Source organism: Drosophila montana, unplaced genomic scaffold (genome assembly GCF_035044405.1).
Source record: "Drosophila montana isolate Dmon_TW-CO22-7 unplaced genomic scaffold, ASM3504440v1 contig_787_1, whole genome shotgun sequence".
NCBI classification, from domain to species: domain Eukaryota; kingdom Metazoa; phylum Arthropoda; class Insecta; order Diptera; family Drosophilidae; genus Drosophila; species Drosophila montana.
The window spans coordinates 440,450-465,854 of NW_026999082.1; the positions used below are offsets into that span (position 1 = coordinate 440,450).

Consider the following 25,405-nt stretch of genomic DNA (forward strand, 5'->3'; position numbering starts at 1 on the left):
ATTGGGATAAAACGTGATGTAACCCCTTGCCATTTCGACGATTTGTGTCAAAATTTAGATTTTCATTCTTTTGATGCCAATCGATAGTGCTGATCCTTACGAGTCAAAAATGGTATAATATTCCCAAATCCTACATTATTTGGCCGAGATATTCCAAAGAAAATTTCATCAAAAAGGTGGACATCATTCCAGAGATGGTTTTTTATCAAAAACGTTGATGTACATAAGCCCCGATATTAGATTCAAATGATTGCCAATCAATAGATTAAACATTTTTCGTAAATTAGAGTCAACTTTTAGGCTGAAGCATTATACAATCCATAAACATATATGTATAATTAATAAGCACAAATAGTCCTGTTCGAGCGTAATTTGAAGACCAAGATTAATACAATTATCTAACTTGTTTCAAAAGTCAAGGCCTCAACGATTGGTACTCGTTTATTTAACCATGTCTTTTATTTATGCTGAAAATTTCATGGCAATCAGATGATAAACAGAGCAGTTTTTCAAGAAAATACTAGATGCATCCAACAATATCTGGAATCGATAACAAATGTAATCCGCAAAAGGAAACCAACAGAGACAACAGGAAGTGGGAAGGTGGAGGGGGGGGGGGGAGGGTAGAGAATACTCTTAGGATTGGTCCGACGGCTTATGGCACAGTTGAAGCTTGTTGAAGTGAAATGGAGCGCGTGAAGTTTAAGTGGCGACCATTGTCCAACGAAAATTTGGCGTAATTGGAGCAATGCTTAAGGAGGACACAGTCCCAAGTGCGGATGGGGCGGCCCAAGGTCAGGTCAGAGAAAACAAAAAATACAAAAAATAAGAAGAAAAAAAAGTAAAACTTACCGAAATTGTTCAAACAAATCAACTAAAAATAAAGAAATGCTGCACAATAAAAGCATTGACTGTGTGCGAGTGTGTCCTTGAACATTTGCCATGGTGCCAAATGCATGGGCGTAGTTGGAGAGCGCGAGGGAGCGAGGCAGCAGGCAAGGAGTCGCACTGCCAGCAGCAGCAGCGGCAGCAGAAGCAGCAGCAGCAAAGCTTAACACACACTTCAAGCGCGAAGCGAGCCACAGTCACGTACATTTTATAAACTTGATGGCACGTCAGGCCCTTTTGTCCATGTCTTGCTAGTGCTAGCTCGCTCTCGCCAGAGCGCTGGCGCTGGCAGCTCGCCTGCTTGCGCTCGTCAATGCCGCTGTGCTGGCAATTCGCCGCAAAGCATGCGCTTTCGCCGCACATCCCATTTGGCCGTCGCCGTCGCCGTCGCCGCTGTGGCTGTTATTCAAAAGGAGCGCCCAACGCTGTCGAAACGCCAGAACAATTCGTGCCGCGTGCGCGTTCGGTTCGTTTTCCTTAAATAGTGGCTCTTCCTGCTGTTGTCTGTTGCTGCTGCTTTCAGTGTTTTTGATTTCTTCGTGCTTCGCTGGTGTTGTGTGTGGTTTTTTTTGTTTTTGTTCGTGGCGCCAGTTTGGTTGGTTGTTTGCATGTGTGTGTGTTTTTGCGAAAGTAAACAACAAGTCGTACTGGCGCCGGCAAAATAGAAAATAGCTAGTTAAATGTAAAGCTTACCAACACTGGCAAAATCAAAAAAATAAACACGCAAAGCAGCAGAAACGCAGCGGAATTCGATTCCGAAATTCATTCATTATAATTCGCGCAATTTGCATTGCACGGCCGTTTATCAAATTTGTTTTTGTTTTTGTTTTTGTTTTTGTGTTTGTTTCGCTTGTCTTGTTTTTTTTTCTTGCAGTGTAAAACTGAAACTCTGAAAGGCAACCCAGAAATACCGCAAAAAACCAACCAAAAAAAAAAAAGAAAACTCTGCTAAAGATGCCGCGCGAGCCGCTACAAAGACGCAACGTGTTCCGCCTCAGCCGGCTGTGGATGCTACCGTTGTTGGGCTTGTGCCTGGCCAGCTTTGGCCTGCGCTGCGATGCGCGTGCGGTAAGTGGCCTTTAAGAAAAAGTCGTTTAAGGATGTCGCACAAAGCGGAATTGATAGATTAAGTGCTCTCTCGTGAGCGTAGCGTAAAGTGTTAAGAGTGCGGCCAAAAGTAACAGTCACTTATGTATCCAGTTGCTCAGCACTCATTTATTTAGTGTAGCATAAGAAATCGGGAAGTGAGTGTGTTAAATATATCTTAATACTTAAGTCTATTTACTGGCTCTTTCTAAATTGGCTATTAAAAGTGGTTAGAAATAAGAAATTTAAAATGAATTTAAAGTGATTTTTATCAAGCTTAAACTTAGTTAAAGTTGTGAAGAACTAGCTGTGCTTAAAATTAGTGCTTAAAATTAATTATGTTAAGAGTTGCCTAAGGCATTTGATACTTATTTAATCTGAATGAATGCTAATATTAGAAAATAAATGCTTTCATTAATATTATTTAAAACATTACTATAAGATATTTATGTGACTGTCAAAAAAATAAATTCCTTTTCCTTGTCGATATTAGCGCATATTTAACATGATTGTATATATTTGACATGCATGTTAAACAACACATTTTTAACAGAATGCGTCACTAAAACTGATAAAAAAAGCGATGTAGATTGATTTGATAGCACATTTTCCCTTATTGACTAACTTGATTAGCTGCGATTGCGTTTATATCAAATTCTTTAGCTTCTATAAATGTTTAAATGCTGAAAAGATCGCAAAGATTTTTGTATCATGATGAGCACAAGTTTGGGTTAGGTAAGATAAATTCTTTTTTAGACAAACTATGAAGGCTATTAGAGTTAGGAGAAGACGGCTAAAAAGTGTGGCAAAGTGCCAAATTGATGTACCAAGCCATACATCAGGATGTACACACATATATCGAGCAGAGTTATTGAGTACATGTATTTTCATTAACTAAGTTCAGTTAAATGTGAGAAAAGACCTCTCAAATGATTGAAAAAAGATAAAAGAATATAGAGCAGTAGTTTTTTGTGTATTAATCAACACTGGCAAAGCTGTCCACAAAACTCTCATTCGGAACAATTTGATCATTTCAAATGCAATTCATCATAGGAAAAAAAATATACATATATATCTGGCAATTTAACAACAGTTATACGTAGATAAACTGGCCCGCAAATTGAACGATTAAGGCGATGCTTACCAAAATTGTTGGCCTGCCCGAACGAGGCAGGCGCCAATGTCGGGCGTCGGCGAGACGCCGGCGGAACGGTCGCCCTTTCATTCTGGCAGGACTTCAAAATTCCAATTGCCCAATTTATATGCGCAAAGTTGCGACTTTTGTGTGTGTCGCGCGCGACCGCGAGTGTGCGTGTGTGTGTGTGTGTGTGTGTGTGTGTGTGTGTGTGTGTGTGTGTGTGTGTGTGTGTTTTTGGGAGTAAATCAAAAACGTGAACTCTTGGCTAGCCAAGTCAAAAGTTATTTATATACCCTGAATCCATTCAGACAGGGGAGGGTATTCTGGTTTTGGTTTCAATGAAAAAGGGGCCAACTCTGAGTCCAAAACGTATAACGAAATTATCATATTCCTAGAGAGCATAGTCGATCTAGACATATCTGTCACTCTGTCTTTTAACATGCATGAACGCAGCGAACTCAGAGATCACGGAGAAACGGAGAGTTTATTTCAAATATCGATAACTTACTCCGTTTCTATGTAATCGATAAGAATCGATATGAACCAACTGTTGTTGAGCATATCTTGGAGCTGATCAGAGCTGGAAATATAAAAGTTAATATAAGTATGCTCCCCCGATTCTCACCAAAATTCTAAAAGAGTTCTTTATCGAAACAATATGCGCTGCATATTTCCTAATGATCGGACTATAAGCTCCGAAGTTGTAGCCGGATTTCACTATGCTCAACATTTGTGACATTTACAACACTTCACATTCTGCGATTCCATTAGCAAGTGTCAGTTGTCGGTAACATATTAATGGCAAAAAGTATCGCTTCTTTAAATGAACAGCTGATCGATACGAAATTCGAAAAATCATCGCAAAAAGCACGAGTTACTGTTAAATTTAGTGCAAATGAAGGTTATGTGATTTCTTATGAGAAAACTTACAGGCAACATACTTCACATTCGCATAAAATGTAAGAAATGTTGATAGTGGAATTAGGCTATTAGTTAAGAGTGTATTTCCCATAGATTGGGGCCTTGAAAAGAAGAAGCACATAGCTTGTGTGCAAAGGAAGCTTGATACCCTGCTAAGCGCAGTGCTTAGGGTATCTGCTAGTCAGGCAATCCAGAGCAATCTTGATTGTTTTTTAGCTGACTGCTGGCTAGAGGGTGAATTATATTAAGGGGGGAAAGAGAGGGGGAGCGGAGTGCCAAGCAGCGTCATCGTCGCCATTGCTGTCATCTGCCTGGCATTCGACGCTCCCCTCGCTGCAGCCCTTCCCATCCGTGGTCAGTCCAAGTGGCAGCCTCCTCCTCCAGACTGGCGACTTGTTTTGGTTGCGGGGCTTATCCTTTCGACTGGTCGTTGCCTGCCACGCCCCCCTGCGGAAAACCCTCAGCCATCAGTTAGCAATGCCATTTTTCTTTCGTTTGTTTTGCTCTTGTTGCTGTTGTTGCTGTTGGGGGCTGCGAAATGAATAATTTCAGGGAATTTACTAGAAAATTTTATTCATATAAATCACAAATTAAATAAGTTTTTACGACGTTGTTCAGCGGTTGTGCAAGCCACTACAAAACTTATTTGTGTTCTCATTCTCGTGCCGTTAATACCCTGTAAACAGCAAATGAGCCAAAGAAAGGGTATGCGCAGGTCGTTGCAGCGAGACTTCCAGATGTTTGATACTTATTCAGAAATGTTTCTGTTTTAGAGATCACATTTGCGGACACAACTGGAGACCACCTTCTAACTAAGCTCTGATCGGAAAAACACTGAGAGCGAACGCCTAGATAATTGGTACACGTTTATTTAAGCATATTTTGTTAGATAAACCAAAAGTTTCACAGATATCAGCCGAGGAGTACTCGAGTTATTGGGGAAACATGATTAAAGTTGGGCTTATAAACTAAAACTATAATCTAAAATTCAAAATTTTCAGTCGGAACTAAACATAAGACTAAAGCGACATCAGAAAAGGAAAATAAATAAATAAAATCAAAACACTTTTATCCACAAAATAAATATATAAATGAAGAAAAATATGTTCCGACTGGCAAACAAGTACAAATTTCTGTCTCTTACCGGTTCGATTCTAAACCTTTTACTTCCACATGCACATGCCCGAGTGCCTTGCTTTATAGACTCTACCTACAGGGTATCTGCTAGTCGACCCAGGCCGCCTGGCGCCGTGCGACTTGTTTGCCCGTTTTTGTTGTTGTTGATTCGTCTGAAGCATTTCGGAGGGTTAACTTGCGGTGCCATTTTCTATGTAGTCATTCCCTCCGCGCCCTGACAACCCGACCCCCCCCCTCCCCGCCTCCCACTCCCTGCCCCCTTGTCTAGCCTTTTGCCTTGCCCTTTGCCCTTTTTTTTTGTGTTCGTGTAATTTTTTGTTGGGCTTTTTATTTATGCTTATTATCGTGATTGCTTTTACCCGTAACCCAAAGCCTTAGCCATGGTCGCCGCAGGAGTTGCCCTTTGGAGAGCATTACGCACTTACACACACACACACACATACATACACAGACAGGCAGTTGGTTGCGAGTGTCTCCTGTTTTGCTGGTCATTTTGCCCGCTTTCAGCTTGGTTTCGAGCGCCTTTTTGCCACAAAATGTTGCTGCGACAAAATGTTGCCGGCCAGCGTTTTGGGGGCATGCGGCTTGCCTAGTTGCAGCTGCATTAATAATGCAACATTAGCATAGAGCAGAAGAGCCAAATGCGGCAAAAACATTCGCTTCGCACTGGCAGCTTGCCCCAAATTCTCATTCCTGCCCGCTGTGGCATCCCCACGTTGGGCGCCCAACAATTTACGAGCTGCTGCCTGCCGCAACAACATGCAATTAATCATAGCGACAGTCAATGCCAAAGCTGCTGCTGCTCCACATTCTATGCCAGCTACCAAGGCCCGCTCGAACAGGACATCAAATAAAAATAGAAAATCGAAAATGGAAAACAAAAAATGGAAAATGGCAAATGCTGAATGGAAATTTGGCAAAAGTTGCGCACATCGTCCCTGACCTTGCAACTATTTCGCACATCACACAAACATAATTTATGATGGCCAAAAAGAAAAAAAAAAAAAAACAGTATCCATATAAATCGGGGCAATCAAATCGAGAGCCCGCCCCCCTGTGTTCTTTTTTCTCACTTTTTACCTACTGCTGGAACGCAGTCGCCCACATAATTATCGCCCTGATTTATGGCAGCATTTTTGCAGCCAATTACGTGGCGTCCAGCGCGAAGGCGAAAGCAACAAAAACAAAAAACGAAGCGAAAACGGAAACGGAAATCACATAGCATGTGCTGCATGTGGCACACACACACACGCGCGCACACACACACACGCTGGAGCACCTGATTGAGGCCATCAACGGGTTGCGTGCCATGCAAATTGGCTTCGTACTTACCTTCAGCCACAGCGTAATCCAAGGATCGAAGGAACTCGGGAACTCTACTTAATATGCAAATTAACTTGGGCGTTGCTCTAGCCAGCTTATTGCCCCGTCTTGGATTACCTTGAAAATGGTTAATTGTCGGCTCAGAACAAGTTGTTCGACTACATTTTAAATCTTATATGTGATCACTTTGTGATCATTATCTGGAAGCTTGCGTGCTTTTATCGGTTTTTGAGATAATTATTTTCAGAAGAAATCTTCTTAAGCCACGTAAAGCTGCTAGATTCTTGATTCTGCTAAGCAGCTGAGTCCATCTAGCCAGGTCTGTCCATATTTTTAGGAGATATCTTCTCCGATCTCACAAAGCACAGAGATTATTAATTCTGCTTAGGAGCTCAGTCGATCTCTTCAGAAGAAATCTTCTGAAGTCTTATAAAGCATATAGATTCTTGATTCTGCTAAGGAGCTGACTCAATCTAGCCGGGTCCGTCCGTCTCACCTCATCGATCTCGTATACTACAAAAGCTAGAGAACTGAAATTAATTAATTATATATTCTTCAGAAATCATATGCAGAATGAGCTTATTATATGCTCAATATTTTTTCCTTTTAATCGATAAAAAATCGATTTTGCAACCAATCCATTTCCCTATTATTTATAGTAAATCATCATACCGTATTGCATTCAGTTTCCGTTCTGCCAATATTAAAATGGTTCCTTTTAATTGCAAATTTATCTTTAGATAAAGGAGTGTTCATCGATTATACGATTACCTTGCATATTAATCGAGTATATCTGTCTCTTTGGCACGTATTTAACTTTGAGGCGTGGCCGAGGGCTGGCCGCGCTGAAGTGTGAGCTGGGAGCTGGAAACTGGGAGCTGGGAGCTGGGTGAGGGGGCCGCATGACGCAATTGCAATTGGCACTTGGAGCGCCATTTGCTGGCTGCAACATCCGCTTTGTCTTGTGTGCGCGTCCTGACAGGCGGTAATCAACTCCCGATTGCGCCTCGTCCTTGGCTCCTTTGACCCGATCCGTCAGTTCCCCAACGCGCTGCGTATGCGGGCGAATTCACGACGCGACGCGACGCGACGGCATTTGCAGTTGGTTTATTTTGAACCCAACACTAACAAACTTGGCACAAAGCTAACGCGTACAGATCTTACCCCTTACCCCTTGCCCCTTGCCCCTTGCAACTTGCAACTTGCAACTTGCACCTAGGTTTCCACTAACGCTTTCCCTTGCCATTGGCCCTTGTGTCGGATCCTTTGTTTAACGCGCTGCACGCCTCGTTATGCACAAACAAAGCGCTTCGCTTCAATTTAGCAGCAAATTATAAAAGCCAGCTACAGCTTTAGCTACAAATTCAGCTACAATTCTAGCAATAGCTTTAACTACAATTTTTTGCTACAATTTAGTTGATATTAAAGTTGCAGATATAACTAAATTATCAGCTATATTTTTGGCTACAACTGCAGCCACAATTTTAGCTACAACATTTTAGCTTTAGCAGCTTCAGCTTTTTTTTTTAGCTACAACTTTAGCTACTATTAAAGTTGCAGATATAGCTAAATTATCAGCTAGAACTTTGGCTAAAAATTAGTCTACAATTTTAGCTACAACTTTAGCTGCGGCTTTAGCTGAAGCTGAAAAAAAACTAAAACTTTGGCTACAACATTAGCTACAATTTTAGCTACAACCTAACTAGACTTTTATCTAAATTTTAAACTTAATTTTAGCTACAGTTTTAGCTGCAACTTTAGCCACAATTTCGCTGCAAATTTAGCTAGAAGTTCAACAACAACTTTCGCGGCATTCTATACTTGTATATTGTTTTTAGCTTTAGCTACAGCCATCATTTGGACGTGCAACTCTGAATGATCGATAGTTATCGAGCGTTTGCTGTCGCTTTGTTTTTTCGATAAAACTTGAATCGACAGACTCAACAACAATTCATCAATGCCAGCTGGCAAGTTGGAAAGTTCCAGTTTGACTGCAAAATACCCTTTCCATGTGTCGATAACAGCTGAAAGTGCGCGACTCGATAGCTCGATAACTGCTCACTGTGGCAGTTATCGATTTTATCGATAAATGATGGGAGAGATAGAGAAAGCTGTCAATTGGAAGTTTACAAAGTATATTTCACAGTTGTGCAATTTGTCTTAAAATAGCACCTGAAACTGATTCGAGGCTGGAATTAAAAATAAAGTTGATGCTAAAGATAAAGTTGATGCTAATTAATATGCCAGAGTTACAACGAGCTACCAATTCTTGAGAAACATATTATTTCAATTTGAGTTAATGTAGATGTGTGTGGGGCACAACATTCTTGAGATAGTTGAGAAAAGTTTACCATTGCACAGTTGTTAAATAGTCTATTTAATTTAGCGATAACAAAATAACCCTAAAACACTTCGGATTTATAATCGATTGTAAACAGCAGCAGAAAGGAGCCAACGTTTCACTTGTCAAAAGTTTTCGTGAAGACTTCAGAAACTTTCTTCTAGCAAGAAGTTCAGTTCAAAAAATACGAGAGTTATGCAAAAAAAAAAAAAAAAAGGAAAAATAACAACAACAAAATTTCAATTGTAAATTTGCCAAAAAGAAAAAAAAACAAGAAAAGGTGCTCTAGTCGGGAGTGCCCGACGAGGAGATATCCTGCACCCAGCGCAAAGCTGCTTCGAGCTTCTTCCGTTAGCTGCGAACTTTTTTCTGGCCGTGCTTCTTCTTGTCTTGGCCCCATAATATGTGCAATGCATTCCTGATTAACTTCGATTTTTATAGTCCGACCCTTATCGAAATTTCTGGGCGTAAATATGGCATCATAAAGTTTGTACATACCAAGGCTTTGTCTCTCTGAGAATGATACTTTTTCATTTTGGTGAAGAACTCGGGGAGGTGTCCAGGAATTCAAATGTTCAGAATCTTGGTACATATTGCTCTGCAAGGTTCCGAGAGATGAGAAGAACAGGTTTTCGTTATCGATATTTATCGATATCAAGCAATCGATAATATGAAATAAACTGGGATCTATATTGAATTGAAGATTGCGGACGGACACATCGACTGACGGACAGGGCTAGATCGACCAAGAATATACATACATATATCTCCTCTATGGGGACACAGAAGGGCCCCCCCCCCCTGCCCTTTACATACATAATACCCTTTCTTAGCCCATTCTCAATGAGTTCAGGTATGCTTTTCATGAGATTCCTAGGCCAATTACCAGGGGCAGAAAGAGGGGCAGCTGTTGTTGCTGTTGTTGGTGGAGAAATGAAGGCAAAGGCAAATTAATTTGCGGACATTTGAGGCGGTCAAAGTTCGAGCCTAGCCTCGATAAATGTTGCTGATGATAATGAGGCCTAGACGCAGTTTGCCTTCAGCCATGACGATGGCAATGGGCCCACAATGATAATGATAATGATGATGATGATGAGATGATGATAATGACGCTGATGACGCTGATGGCTGTGGTCCTGGCCAAGTGCGTGGCTGGAGAGAGAGAGAGAGAGGGGGGACGGGAAGCTATGCTGGGTGTCGAAATGTTATCGTTCGCCTGGGCATCATTGATAACAAATGAGGGCCCATTAATCGAGGCAGTCAGTTGTTGTTGTTGTTGCTGTTGTTGGGGCCGCCTTTGGCCGAATCTCCAGCAATTGGGCTCTAATGCGTGTTGAACTTTTTATGCTAACCGAGCCTGCTGCTTAATAATTGAACAATAAAAAATGGCATTAAGTAATTTGTGTATGCGAGCTCATAAAACTCACACTCACGCACACTCACGCACACACACATGTGCATTAATTGTTAATTTACTGCTCGTTTAAGTTTAATGATTCGTGGTCATGAAAATTTAAAGTTTATTGCCAAACGTTAAGCCAACAAATTACAAATGCGCAAAGACTTATTCTGCCCGCACACGCGTCTAAAGCGTGCCACATGTCTGCTCTTCCCGCCCCCCGCCCACACACACACACCGACACACACACACACACACACCGACACCCTTAGCTTCCACTCGTGGCAGGCTGCCCTTGCAGCAAGAAAAAGCCACTGATTCATGTTAATTAAATGTGACACAAGTTTAACAACTTTTCTTTTGGCACGATTCGTTTCATTGCCACCTCAATACCCTGTACATAGGCGAAACGGGCTATAATCTGCTGTAGGCTACGCTGCTGATGCTTATGGCATGGCAAAAAGTAGCTGGACTTGAGTGGTTTTTCATATTACGCGCTCTGCTAGTGTTGGTAAAACTGTAAATAGATTGTTAGTCATTCCCATGCACGCTACCAGTGTTGACAAAATTATATATTTACAATTAAGATGTATTTTTTATGATCTGATAACAGATATTTTAGCAAATTTAGTTGAGAGCAGGCAGGCTATTTGCCAGTGTTGGTAAACACATATTTTTGATCATCTACAGACAGTTGTCAGATAAAAGTTGACCGCAATTATGCATGATGAAGAAAAGATTCGTGTTAGTTCTAGAACATATAGCTGTGCTTAAGTGTTTTCCAACGCTGATGGGAATTCTTTACCGCTTTTTAGGATATCTCATATCTCATCCCTTGCTTGGCATTGCTAGTCCCGTCATATACATACATATAATACTGCAGATGCGGCCCGCACAAATTCATTTGCTATTGTTGCGGCAGACATTGCGGCCTGCCACGCCCCTCAGGCTTCGGGCGCAGCCCACAGCTCCAGCCGCAGACAGATGATGCCCACATCATGTGCGACAATTTCGACAATTTCGATTTCGATCAATGGCCAAAAGTTTTGCGCTTTTAATTAGGAATCGAATCCGCAGCCCTGGTTGCTGTACAGCCTCCCGGGGGCGTGGCACATTCAAAGTTTGTCAATGGGCCGGAGGAGGAGGAGGAGGGGGAGGAGAAGGAGGACCGGCCGCAAAGGCAAGTCGCACACAGACCACACAATGGACGATATGAAGATGCTTCAATTTTAAACACATGCACCTGGTCGGGTTTGTGGCTGTTCAAACTTTTGAAGCGCCCGTTTAATTGAGCTTGAGTTCGAAAAGAAGAGTTCTTCTAGTAGTTGGCCGAAGTGCTCAGAAATTGGGAAATGAATTTATTAAAATTGGAAAAAGCCAAAAAGCGAGACACAACCTGCAAAGACTGTTCGAATAATTGCACACAGAACAAAACAACAACAAACAAAAAAGCAATATTGGAAAACAAACATACATATGTATGCAGACTGCTTAAAGAATTGCACACTTAATGATTGTGTCTGGTCACACTTGCAGCATGCATGGCTGCGGCAGCCATATTGACAAACAGCCGAAACATAAGCAACAAAAGCTGCAACAAATGGCATTAACATTCTTTTGCCTTTGCTTGCGTGTCGGCACAAAATAACCATTGCAACTGCTTGGCCACCATCTTTGCTCACTCTCTCGTGCTGACATTCTGAATACAAATTTAACAGCAGCCATCAGCGTCCCAGCGCTCTCTTTCAATTTCAATTAGAAACTTTAACTGCACAAAAACACACACACACACATACAGACAGACACTCAAACAGAGGGAGAAACACTGCAAGACACACCCACACAGTCTCAGTTGTCGTCAGCAGCTGCAGCGACTGAGCAAGTGAATGGTTTCTGCTGCTACTGCTGCCGCTGCCACTGTCTCCGTCAGCAGCTGGCAGCGCATTGCTATGCGTTTCTTTTTTAGTACAGTGTGTCGGTTGAGAGCAATTTAATTTCTTTTCAGCTGCCATTCGTAACGTCTTGTGATAAAGCTGCAACGACTTGGCAATGCCCCCGCAGCGCAACACCCCTTAAACAAGCCAAGCTGTGTATGGATGCAACTATTAAAGTAAATCACTTAAGCTGGTTGCGAAAATAAAAGCAAAGCGATTCTCATGTGCTTATCATAGAATCTATGAGAAATGACTTGTCTATGTGCGCATATGTATATAAGTATGTCAGATACTTATGTATGTATGTGCATACATATAAACACACACATGCACGGCCGTTAATATTTTGCGTCTTTGAGTGCATTATTTAGCATTGGCTCGACAGTAAGTAGCGCAAGGATTAGACTATGCACAGCAAATTACGTTGCCATCCTTGGGCTTAAAATACATGTCAAGTGCAGCAGCGAAAGCGGCAGAGAGCGTCAAATAGATTGAGAGCGTTTAAGTAATTGAGCAAGGCTAAATGAAAGCTTAAACTCGTGTGACAGCTCTCTCGCTCGCACTAAGTCACCAGGACCTGCATGGCACACACTGTCAGAGTGTGAGAGAGAGTGAGAGAGAGGGAGAGAGAGAGAGAGAGAGAGAGAGGGATAGAGCGAAGGCATTTGCTCATTGAGCATTAAATTTGTTGCGCTTAATGATGGCAATGAACGTGCGATCTAACTCAAACTGCTCTCTCTCTCGAGTCAAATTCTGACGGCGAGCGTTTATCACTTTAATATACTTTATCTTTAAGTCTTAAGAGCGTTATCTTTCGCAATTGTGCTCGAACTAATATGCGTTTAAGAGCACAAAGCAATATAAATCACGCTCAAAACATTTGCCGCTCTATCGCAGTAGGCGCTCATTGAGCTGTTAGCGTAAAGTCCCAGCCGAAAAGGGGAGTCACTAATTCTACTTTTTTTGTACCTACTTTTTTTGTCTTTCCAAAAAACAAACAAAACTTGTATTAAAACTGTTGAAAGTCCAAAAAAAAAAAACAATACCCTTTCGATATTTCGTGGTCCGTGTTAAAATTGTACAAAAAAAAAAAGGAAGATTCCACAGTTCTGAAACGAACAAAATGGAGCCGCTTCCCATGGAATTGAAGGATGCTTTGGCCACACTGGCCAGATTCTTTATTATCTGCAATTTCCTGGCCGATTCGGTGCATTTGCTGCACGACTGGGACCTGGAGCGGACCCTGCTCAACCTGAACTGGCGCTGCGGCGAGGTCTACGCCAATCTCTATCTATCCTGCATTGTCGCCGGCCAGCTGTTGGCCTGTTTCATGGTCATCTTCGATAGCAATCGCCAAGTGGCCGCCGGCATACTCAGCCTGCTGGCCAACTTGCGTGTGGCCTCGAATCCCATGTTCTGGAACATGGAAATGTACGCCGATGTCTTCGCCCTGGTGATAGCCATACTATTGGCCACCATACCGCCGCATCGTCTGGTCCGCTGCGGCTTCCTGTTTGTGGCCTACTTGACATACAAGAACCTCAACGATGGCCTGCCCTGGCAGCTCCTGCACCGCTACGGGGTGAAGCTACTGATCATCTTCGTGCTGAGCGGCTACCGTCTGAAGTGGTCCACGGCCATGCTGCTCCTGCTGCTGGCCACGCAGAGCTTTCAGGCATATGCCTGGTGGGAGCTGCCCTATTCGCTCAGCAACATGCCGATCATATTCTACAAGCGATTTCAGTTCTGGCAAATGGTATCCATACTTGGCGGCGTCCTGATGACCGCCGTCCACACGCAGGAGTTCTGAATTTCGAAGGTGGACAACAAATTTGTTTAAGAATGTTAACAGTAAACTGTATGTTCTTCATGCTAGAAGGTTATATGTTAAGATGTTATGTTAGTTTGTTTATCATCAAAAGACCTGTAAGTTATATGTTAGATGTTACATGATGTTATAATGTAAGTTGATTTAACATTCAATAAACCAACCGTTAATCGATATTAATTCACAAGGGAATAACGACTTAACTCCCCCGTTGATCATGTCGAGATCTTTGTAGCTATAGGCCTGTATCAGGTTATATTTTTTAAAAGTTACATTGATAGTTTGTACACTTCATTATTTCAGATCATAATAATATAAATTGCATTGATCGATTCCTCGAAATAGATGCACGTGCATATTCTCATCGAAGTTCCAGAAAATCTCTAATATGCACGTTCATCTAGCTAGAGTTCATCAATTTTAAAGGTTAACAAACTACTGATGATCTTACCTAATGATCGAAATTATTACAAAAATGTTGGAATTAATATAAGATTATAGTTTGACAGTCTTTTGAACAGATTTAATTGGTAATTGCAAATATCTTTGAAATGCTGAAACTCGAACGTTAACTAGCAGTTAAATTGCTTTAACAGCAGCTCAAGAGCTGTCAATTTTAAAGCGCATTTCATTCATATGTGCTCAAATATTCTGATGTATGCACACACACACACACACACATGCTCACACCAAGTGATGTATAGTTGCCCGCGACTGACTGACTGACTGACTGACTGACTGACTGACTGAGTGACTGACTGACTGAGTGACTGACTGACTGACTGACTGACTGACTGACTGACTGACTGACTGACTGACTGACTGACTGACTGACTGACTGACTGGATGACATGTGTTGGTGTCTTCAATTCTAATAAATTTTTGGCAGCTTTTACTCGAATGCAAGCAAGCGCGACACTTGACAGCCAGCCGGCGGGTTGGCTAAGCAAGGGTCGGGGGATGGACGGAGGGGGGTGGGGGGGCGCGTCCTCGGTACATCGTCGTGACGTAAGTTTGTCTACAATTTTGCCTGACGCTGGCAAAAATCGTTGCCATGTTGCAACTGCTGCGACTCTTGTGCCACAGACTGTTGCCACTTGCAGCTGGCAGCGCGGGTCACATCAAGGACAATGCACTTGTGTGAGTGTGTAAGTGTGCAGTCGTGTGTGTGTGTGTTCGTGTGTGTGTGTGCTCGTCGTTTTATTTATAAGTCTGGCCACGCCCCAAGCATTGGGCAACCCACCTATGCGGCAATCTCATTTATTTTTGCTAAATTTTTCTTCAAAGCTTCAGCGTTATTTATCATTTACCCCCTCCACCCCCCCCCCCCCTTCCCCCACCACTCGACCGCACAGAGCAGCCCCTTAACTCAGCCCACAATTCACCTGATTGTCTGTCTGTCCGTCTGTCAATCTGTCTATCTGTCTATCTGTCCGTCGTTCCAGCGCTTATCAACGATGCTTCAAAAAAGAAAAAAAAACAAACAAAATGGAAGCAAACAAAACAAATAAAAATATCCAACAAATTGAGCGTTGCAGAGGAGAGCATCGTCAGGTTGAAGGGAGAGAGAGAGACAGACAGAGAGAGAGAGAGACAGACAGAGAGAGAGAGCTTCGTCTTGGCGCCGAATAGATGTAAATGCTTGGTAAATGGTTGGGAAAAGTTGCTCGATTCGATATCTTGTTAAGATAATCGTTATATTGTGTCCATCGACACGAAACAAATGCCTTCTGTTTGATTATTTAGTTGATTTGGCCCACAGAAGATGCTCGAGCACTTATAATATTCTAAATAAACACAAATTAAATTTGTTTGCACAATTTCAGCTTGGACAGCAAAGTAACCGGCATTTAAACGCATACAAATTCATTCATATTCATTGAACTAGAGCTATTCCGAGTCTGTCTCAAGCTAAATGCTTGGCTATATTCGATTTTAAGCTCTTTATTAGATTCAAATGTATTATCTTGAGGCTGGCAACAATTGGAATCAAGTGAGCATAACTTAACCTGACACTTACTTAAATGCCAGCTCGGCGGGAGATCTTAGAATTTAGCTCAAGTTTTGTTTTACACTGCCGGGCGAGCCACGTTGGGCGCCATTCAAAATGAAATTCTTCAGCTCTGCAGCATAATGCATTGCATATTAGATGAGTGAATAAATTGACTTGGCTATTCGGTTAAAATAACCATACTTTAGATAAACTCATATTTCGGTTAGACAAGCGCCCCCTCTTATTCCTGGGAAATGGCAAAAAATTGCCAGCACTTTGGAAATCATATGGTAAAAGCAAATAACTTTGTACATTGAAGTGTCTGCTGAAACCGAGAAGATACATATTTTATTCAGAGCCTGGATACACACACACACACACACACACACACACACACACTCGCGTGTGGCAGCATTTGGGCCACATTTGCCTTAATGGCCATAAGAGGCACTCAACAATCACGGAGCAGGCTCAAAGGAACGCGTTGTGACAATGTAACGACAGGTGTTGCATGTGTGTAGATATTTCGCTCTTGTTTTTCCTTTTGCTGGGTATCTCTCTGCTCCCTCCGAATGACATGACATTTGACATAGTTAAGTTCACCTTCGCACAGAAAATAAAGTAAAAAATATGTTCGCTTCGGTGTCGAGAGATTGGCATGGAGAGAAAGGGCCTAAAATGAGTAGAAGGCATGCTGGCATGCATAAAATATTACAATATATCAAAAGGATTGCTAATACAGGTGTGGCTCCACGCTCGACAGCCAAACCCTCAACGTCTCTCCCTTCCAAAAGAAGAAGAAGAACTGGGACTGCCTCTAGTCGGGTGCGAGTGTTCCGGACTAGCAGATACCCTGAACCCGGCGCCAGTTTCCCTGCTTCGGTCTGTACAGTCCGATCTTCATAAAATTTCAATGCTTAAGTATATCAAGTGTGAAAATATAAAAGCTCAGGTGTATGCTCTACACCTGGAATGATGTTTCGTAAGAGAAAGTATTCAAAAGACGAAATACTCTGGCTTGGCATAAGCTATGCGAGAGTCTATATACCAAATTTGGCGTCTCTGGCTATTATAAGTAAAGAGATTTGGCAAAGAGAACAAGATCGATAAATATCGATTTCTATCGATTTCATGAAAAGCGTGGCAAGTTATCGATGACTCGAAACAAACTTAATCTGCACTTAATCTTAAGCTCTCCTTCTTGGCACGACTGCCTTTGTCGATCAGGAATGTGTACTCTACCTGTTTCATACATTTGCAAAAAACCGTTATACCCTTTTGGGGTATGTGCAAAAAATTGCTGGAAGCCTGTCGCCTGTCTGCCTTTCTGCCTGTCTGCCTGTCGCACCCTATCTATGTATGGCATCTAGTGGCAAGGATGCTGCACACTTTTGATTTTTAAGCGCCACTGTCACGCCACTTGTTCACTTGTGTGTGTGTCCCTGTCTGGGCATAAAGTGTGCTTCGAACGTTGAATTTGAATATACAAAGTGCCATTGGAACCAATCGAGCTTGTGGACCGTTAGGCCGTGGGCTGGGCTGGGCTGGGCTGGGCTGGGTGGGGGCAGTACCCAATCAAAATTATTGGCACTCGTGTATGCTGGGCACGCTTATCGGATACCCACTGTGTATACCACGCAATTATTGTGGCTTAATTCAGCCATTATTAATAGGAAGCAATCGTACAGGAAGCAATTTATTTGCCAGTGAAGCTGAATACGTAATATGTATGTTACTCGTTTAAGGTGCTTCCTCCCCCCCACGTTGGGCGCCATCTATTTATTTGAGACGCAAAAAGGCAACATTTACATAGAAAAGAGCGCCTGTTAAACGCGTCCTAATTTCTATAGCTCTATAGGCCACATTCTATGTCTATGGGCAGTGCAACGCTTAGCTTTTGGCCAGATTTAACCGGACTCTTGTCCTGGTTTCCACAGCACAAGCACAAAGACAAAGGCAAAGGCTGCTGCTGCTAGCAAGGCATTGTCCTGTACTTTGGCTTCCTTTTGGCTTGCACCCACTCTCGAAAGGCTGCACAAACACAAAGCGGACGCAAAACTTGTCCTTAAGTGCAGGGTAAATAGCGATACGGAATGGGGCTAAAGGGGGGCCAAAATGCAAATGCCGAAATTATACAACAGAAATCAAGTAAACGTGCACTTATCAAGATTGCTGCACTTAACAATACCCTTGAGGCCATGTATTGCCTATTATGTGCATCAACTTTTATATATATATATATGTTGAAAAGTCCAACATACTTATGTATATGCCACATATATATGACAGCTGTTATAGTTGAGAGAGTTGAGCTGCACTTTGGAAGATTTGCCTGAGCTGCCACTATGCTGAGCTGCTGGACAGCCAGTTGTTGCTTATGCCTGGCGCAGGGTATTCAAAAGCATTTTATTGTTTTTATGCTTTCACTTATTCTATTGTTGAAATTGTAACAGGCTCGCAGTGGAAAGGCCGGTCCCTGCGCGTCTTCATCATAACTGCAAACAAAGAATAACGAGGCAAACAGTCAAACAACTGAAGAACCTGAACTGTTTGCACTCCAAGTTGCTAAGTGCCCCGCCACCGACCCCGCCACCGACCCCGCACACAGCCCTGCCCCGAAAAAAGAAAAGCACAAAAAATGCAAAAGAGCACAATAAAAAGAAAAATAAGGAAAATAAAAGGCAAAAGAGTCAACAAACTGTGTGTGTTGTAAGGCTGCTGCAGCCGCCTCCACCTCCCCCTTCAGCTCCAGCTTCAGCTTCAGCTCCAGCTCCACCATTGCATAGGCCCAGCCTCTGGCCTGTTCTCGTTTGTAATACTCTGCTTTTCTCGAAACGCAACAGTGTATATTCATTTTCGGACACAAATTATAGCTCTGGTGCGTAAAGGGTCCAAGTACAAGTATTATTATTCCAAATGGCATCCCGTTTATTCTCCAGCTAGAAGAGAGCCCGAAACCCTGATAACCAAATAGGCACAAATGAGTTCTTACTCATATTTGTTATGCTTCTTCTGCCCTTGGCCGGACACATTGTATGGAAAATGCATCCCTGATTAACTTTGTTGTTTCCCTTTCGATCCTTTTCAAATTTTCAAGGGCTTACATTTTGTTCTTACCAGAGCACAAGACTGTTCCCTAAGATATGATTCCGTTTCCTACTTTGTGAGGAATTTGAGTAGTTAACCCAACAATTGAAATATTATTTATATGCTTGGTATATCTCGCTCTTATAGTCTACGGGTTATGCTTAAGAAACCGTGTCTCAAAATCGATTTTTATCGATAATATGAAAAAAGGAGCAGATTTTGAAGGAAAATGGAGCTGAATTCTTATAAACTTAATATTATAAGAAAACATGTTTTAAATTAGTTAAGTTGATATATCGATAACAGCAATTGAAAGTAGTAATCGATAACTGCAATCGATTACAACAATAGATTACGGCAATTGATAACAGCAATCGATAACTTCAAGCGATTACTGCGATCGTTAATTGAAATCGATAACTGCAGTCGGTAACTGCAATCGATAACATAAATCGATAACAACAATCAATTACAACGATAGATTACAGCAATCGATAACATACTGAACATTGTTGACGACCATTTTGAACATCCGATGAGCTCCTCCCGCAGGTTCGATCAAAGATAAAATCGATAACTTTTCTCATTTAAGCACTTATTACGCAGTCGTTAGCACCCGATTGCAATTTGGTCGCTTGTTTTTATTTGATTATTTATCCTATTCGATTGCACAAGAGAAACAAAATAAATACACCAATTTTGTTGCACACATGAGAAGCCAAGGATTTGTATTATGGTAAAATGTATTTTTGATACATATGAAGGTACTTATTTTATTATAAATATTATTTTTTTCATTTTTGGCAACGGAATTCGATGTTGTTTCGCATCTTTTATTTATATTTAAATTGTATTTGGGCGCACGCGGCGTATGCTTCATAATAATATCACTTAATTTTTATATTGTTTTTGTTGTTAAACATTTTGTAAAACGTTGCGAATAATTCATGGAATTCTCGTGTGTAAATAAGTAATTGAATAATTATGATTGCATAATGGTATGTACACACACACACACACTCACACACACACACACACTCACTCACACACACACACACAGATGTTAAACAATTTGCTTTGCACTTATTTAGATTATAAAATTGTTACATTTAATTTGTGGCTGTCAACATTGTGAAACGAAGCGAGAAAATATGGAAAATGTGGGAAAAGCGCTGCAGGGCAGGAAATCAGATGCATGAGATACCCTGTCATGAGATAAAGAGTGTGACGATAGAAAAAATAATGGAATATTGTGGAAAGAAAACCTGCAGGGCATGAAAGCAGATGCAGCTGCACATGATATACCCTGTAAGAAAAGAGTTAAGGAGCGAGAGAGGAAAACCCTGCAGGGCAGTAAAGTAGATGCAGGTACACATAATATACCCTGTAATGTGGTGGCATGTACAAGACAGAAGAAGAGAGCGAGAGCGGGATGACAGGAGCGAGACAGCAAGGATGGCCAAATATATTTCTTTCAAATAAACCAATTAGTGAAATTTTGGGCTTAGAAAAAATAAATTTAAAAGCAAAAAAGAGTGCGCTAGCTGGGTATGCCCGACTAGGCAATACACTCAACGCAGCTGTTGCAAAAATTCTAGCTATCTTTCTATAAACACACAAAGTCACACACTCACACACGCACACACACACACACACAGACACACATATCTTCTTTCCTTAGTTCCACACTATGTTTGGGTAATAGATTGTTGCTGACCTTCGGTGCTTACAGTCCGATCTCTTGCAAGCTATCAGGCCTAAAGCATGGCATTACCAGAAACAAGACTTAAGTTTAAAAAGCGACTGCACAGGAAGTTTAAGGTAATGTGGAATATACTTATAATGGTAAATATCACGGTCTCCAGACTCTACTGCAGCTTGTCGAGATCGCGAAGTTCGGTCAGGGAGACAGACAGACTGAGGATTCATTGATTGATTCATTGGCAGACGAATTTGATGAAGGGCAAACAAAAAAAAAACAGCTTAGCTGCTCATTATAATTGAATTAAAATTCGATAATAATCCGTAATGCGTTGATAAACAATCAAAAAAAAAGGGACAGCCACAAATGTTGTGCAAAGGGCTGCCAAAGTTAACAAATATATTAAATGCGATCGAATATTATTTGCAAATATTATGTGTGTAAATGATTTGTGAATATTATTTGCAAATATTCGGAGCTCATTAAAAAGCGCGTTTTTCAAGGAAATTAAGAGCAGTTCCGACATCAAATGAATACAAATGTTGTTATTTCATCTACAAGCTGGCTATCGCGATGCCGTTCCGCGGGATGCTCTTTTCGCTCTGCTTCTCTGTCTGTGTGTGTGTGTGTGTGTGAGTGTGTGTCTGTATGGGGGGGCGGGGTGTGGGGGGTTCAATTAAGAATGTGCATTGCGCATACGCCGCGTGGGCGAGAGTTACTTTTACGCTTTATTTCGTTGCTGTGTGAGGCAACAAAGTGCAAAAACGAACCAAAAAGCGTTTCATTAACTTAATTAACTTTTAATTGAAATTGTTTGACAGACGCGAAAAGCATGCGCGAGTGTGCTTTCATCTTTTAATTGCAATTTGAAAGCAACAAAAATAAATACAAAAAACAAAAAAAAAAAAAAACCAAAAAATAACAGCAATTTATAACAATAAATTGCCAAGGAATGGGCCGCAGGTCGGTCCGAAATGTGTCTAATGGCAACAACAAAAATATGCACAATGAAAATGAAGTGAAGAATTTTAAATTTATAAAATCAAAAAAATCACGTCTTTTCGCATCAGCGGAGGCCTTGAGCTGGTTGTCAAACCGTTCTTTGTTTTATTTTTTATTTGTTAGTTAGCTGGCAGCTAAGGTACCTGATAAATATTTGTTGAGAAAGTATGTGGTAATTACTTGTAAGTTGTTGTTGACTCCGGAAATTTATCAGTTAGGTTATCTCGCTGTTAATTAGTTGAGTTTGACAGTGTTGCCACCTTGCAGTAAATCTGGCAACGCTTGTGACACTGAGTTTAACACATTGCTAAACACTACTTCGATTACTTATCGGAAATTTAACTTTCTTGCCTGCTAACACTTAGCAGGTAGTAATTATTTGTTGAGAAAGTATGTGGTAACTACTTGTAAGCTGTCGTTGACTGTGAAAGTTTACCAGGCAGCTTATCTCGCTGTTAATTAGTTGAGTTTGACAGTGTTGCCACCATGACGTACATGTGGCAACGCTTGTGACACAAACTTTAGCACGTTGCTGAACACTAGTTTTCTTGCTTATCTATATTTTCACTTTCGTGGTTGCTTAAATTTAGCTGGCAGCTAAACTAGCTGGTACATATATTTTGAGAAAGTATTTGGCAATTACTTGTAAACTGTTGTTGACTGTATAAATTTACCAGGCAATATATCTAGCTGTTTATAAGTTTATGAGAGAAGAATGACATATGATAGATACCTATAAGATGTTGTTAACTCTGAATATTTACCAGGCAGTTTATCTCTCTGTTAATTAGTTGACTTTGTCACCTTCCCGTACATCTGGCTACGCTTGTGTCACAGACTTTGGCACGTTGCTGAAAACTGTTTCGCTTGCTTATTTGACAAACAGCTGTTTTACCTGCCAACATTTAGCCGGCAGCTAAACTAGCTGATAAGTATTTGTGACAAAGCTTCTGGCAGCAATTTGCACTTAAATAGGAACTCAATCAATTTTGTGATCAGCTGTTGTAGCTGAAGTAACTTTGAATAGTTCCTAAACTTTTCGCTGAGTGTATTCGTAAACAAAAAGTTTTGTTGTGCGCCTTATCCACGTCTGGCTTATGTTCATATGCATATTTATTTACGCTTAGCCCCCTCGTCACCGGCGACTTGCATTCGTAATTAGTTAATGTGCCGTCGCAGTCAGAGCCTAAGCGTCGCAAGGCTCCCAGGGAGCGGAAACCAACCAACCAACCCCCCCCCCCCCCCTCCTACAGTCCCCACCGCATTTGTCCCTGTTGCTTATTAAAAAGGTAAAGACAAAAAAAATATATATATATATACGCCGCTTTGAGGCTGTGGCTGGCCTATGCCAAGTGTGCTAGGCTTTCAGGCCCCCCCCCCCCCACCAACACCACGAACCGCGCCCCTTTTGCCGGGCCGGCGGCTGCCTTCTCAGCTAATAAAGTATATATATACACATATGGCTGGGACGGGGGTCGAGAGCTGGGTCCTACATATGCCAGCCTTCAAAGCAAGATTTTTGTGCTTTATTTTCATTTGCTTTCCAATGCTCTTAAAAAGGGTATCTTTATTTTGTCACATCTAAGGTATATATGTATATATTCTTGAACAGCTTCAACAGGCGAGTCGATAGAGAAATAAGGTTCGGATTACTATATCATATAGCTCTGCAGGAAGAATCGGTGGAAGAACTTGTTCAAGTGTGGACAACTTTTTGGCTTATCATTCGATTTATCTAGACTAAACTCAGCAAATACGATCCACAGCCATTCCCTAACATATTTGTTAAGCTATATCAAATCGCACTATATCGTATATCATATATATATATATATATATATCGTTGGAATATAAAGTTCTTGCATGATTATACTTTTATGCCAAATGTCTGCAAGTGTATTTATTTTTCGGTGTGCCTAAGCTGTGAATATTAACTTTTTTTTAAATATATTTCTTACAGCCGCCTTTACACATAGGCACGCACAACACACACACTCGCGCACACACACATTTGCATGCATAATATGTGAGAGTGTGTATTTTTGTATATGTTGTTGCCCCATTATGTGTGCGTGTGTGCCGTGTGTGCTTGTGCGGAACAATATTTAAAATGTAAGCGTTTTACGTGGCGTATACTTAATGCATTAAGCATACGCCGCGTTGAGCGGCACAGAGCTGCGGCGCTGACAAGCAAAGCGACGCGAAACAAATTCTTTTCATGCAGCTCAGCTGCCACAGCTACAAGCTCATCGTGTGCGTTCTCTTCCTCTTACTCTAACTCTTACTCTTCGTCTTCGTCTTCTTCTTCATCATATTCATCTACTACAAACAGTTCGTTCTGCCTTCTCGCTCCTCGTTGCAGGTGAACGTGAGCAACACCTGGACCATGCCGCAGGAGGGCTTGAATGTGTTCTATCGTTTCTTTCGTGATCGCATCTCCTGGTTCGAGGCGGACGCCGTTTGCCAGTTCCATCATGCCAATCTGGTGACAGGTAAGCGACAGACAGTGCCCGGTCCGGGGGAGGGTATATGGAGAGTCACTGAGGCATAAGGCAGTCGACAGCTAGCCGCAAAGTCAAGTCAAAGACGCGACGTGAGGCTTTAGTTAAGCTTGCAGCACAAAGAGCAAGATATTCAATACATGCTGACATTGTGTGGCAGCAGCAGCAGCAGCAGCAGCTGCAGGGCGAAGGGCCGGAAGAGGGGTGGATGGGGGGGATGAGTGAGCCAACCGACAACTGGGCACAACTGGGCTGACAAAGAGCGTGTATATAAAGCAAATGGTAAACGAACAACAAAATGTGAAATGCAAATAAGCCCAATGACAACGAGAGCAGCACACATTATACGACGCCCCCTTTTGCAGCTAACAAAGCGCTGGGCGTGGCAATAGGGAGCAGGTCAGGGCAGGACAGGACAGGGCAGGGCTGGGCAGGGCAGGAGAGGACAGAACTGGGCAGAACAGGTTGAAGCGTTATTGCAAATGTCCGGCAGCTGTTGTGACAAGGCAGCCCGGTTGCAACTGCAAAATGACGCAGCCAAAGGTCCAGAGAGAGTCAAGAGCCATGGCCTATCCAGGCACAGACACAGACACAGGCTCAGGGGCAGGGGCTGGGGCAGGGCAGGGCACAAGGCCACGCCCAGTGCTGGTGTGTCTAACGGCTGGCCAAAGGACCTGGGCGCCAGACTATATCATATGCCTGCCCTCAGCTAAACAATAAATCCTTTTGACAAATACTGGACACTGCAATGCGGGCAACTCTACCTACCCTAAGGAGTAAGGGTCCGAGAAGGGTCGGCGAAGGGGGGGGGGGCAACTAAATCAACAATGGATCAGCCGAACGGCTCGTCGTGCATACGGTCCTCCTCGTAAATAGATAAGTATGCGGTAAGTAGATTGTTGATAAATTGTTCCAGCCACTCGAAAGACAATGAAAATTGTGCGAACAGCTGCGAAAATCTGTGAAAATCTGTAGAAAAAAAAAATCTGAAAAATAATCTGATGAAAGCTGCCAAAGCTGATAAACAGCAAAATTGTAGAAAAGTACAGGCAATTATTTATGAACTTCGCTCTAAGTAATGAGTAAATAATTAATCTTCCGTTTCTAAAGCGCAGCCTCAGCTAA

The 25,405-nt window shown here is 42.0% G+C and overlaps 2 protein-coding genes across 2 annotated transcripts in view; both read left to right on the forward strand.

Annotated features, from left to right (window-relative positions):
- Positions 1-1,769: 1,769 nt before the first annotated feature.
- LOC135440028 (mucin-2) overlaps positions 1,770-25,405 on the forward strand; it is a 30,554-nt gene continuing 6,918 nt past the window's right edge. Inside the window, exons 1-2 of the mRNA XM_064698986.1 lie at positions 1,770-1,956; positions 24,142-24,271. Coding sequence (XP_064555056.1) covers positions 1,843-1,956; positions 24,142-24,271 — 244 coding nt within the window. The 5' untranslated portion in view covers positions 1,770-1,842. The remainder of the gene's footprint in view (positions 1,957-24,141; positions 24,272-25,405) is intronic.
- Positions 13,203-14,182, forward strand: LOC135440048 (surfeit locus protein 4 homolog). The gene has a single exon (XM_064699019.1). The coding sequence runs from the start codon at positions 13,291-13,293 to the stop codon at positions 13,975-13,977; it is 687 nt and encodes a 228-aa protein (XP_064555089.1). The 5' UTR covers positions 13,203-13,290; the 3' UTR covers positions 13,978-14,182.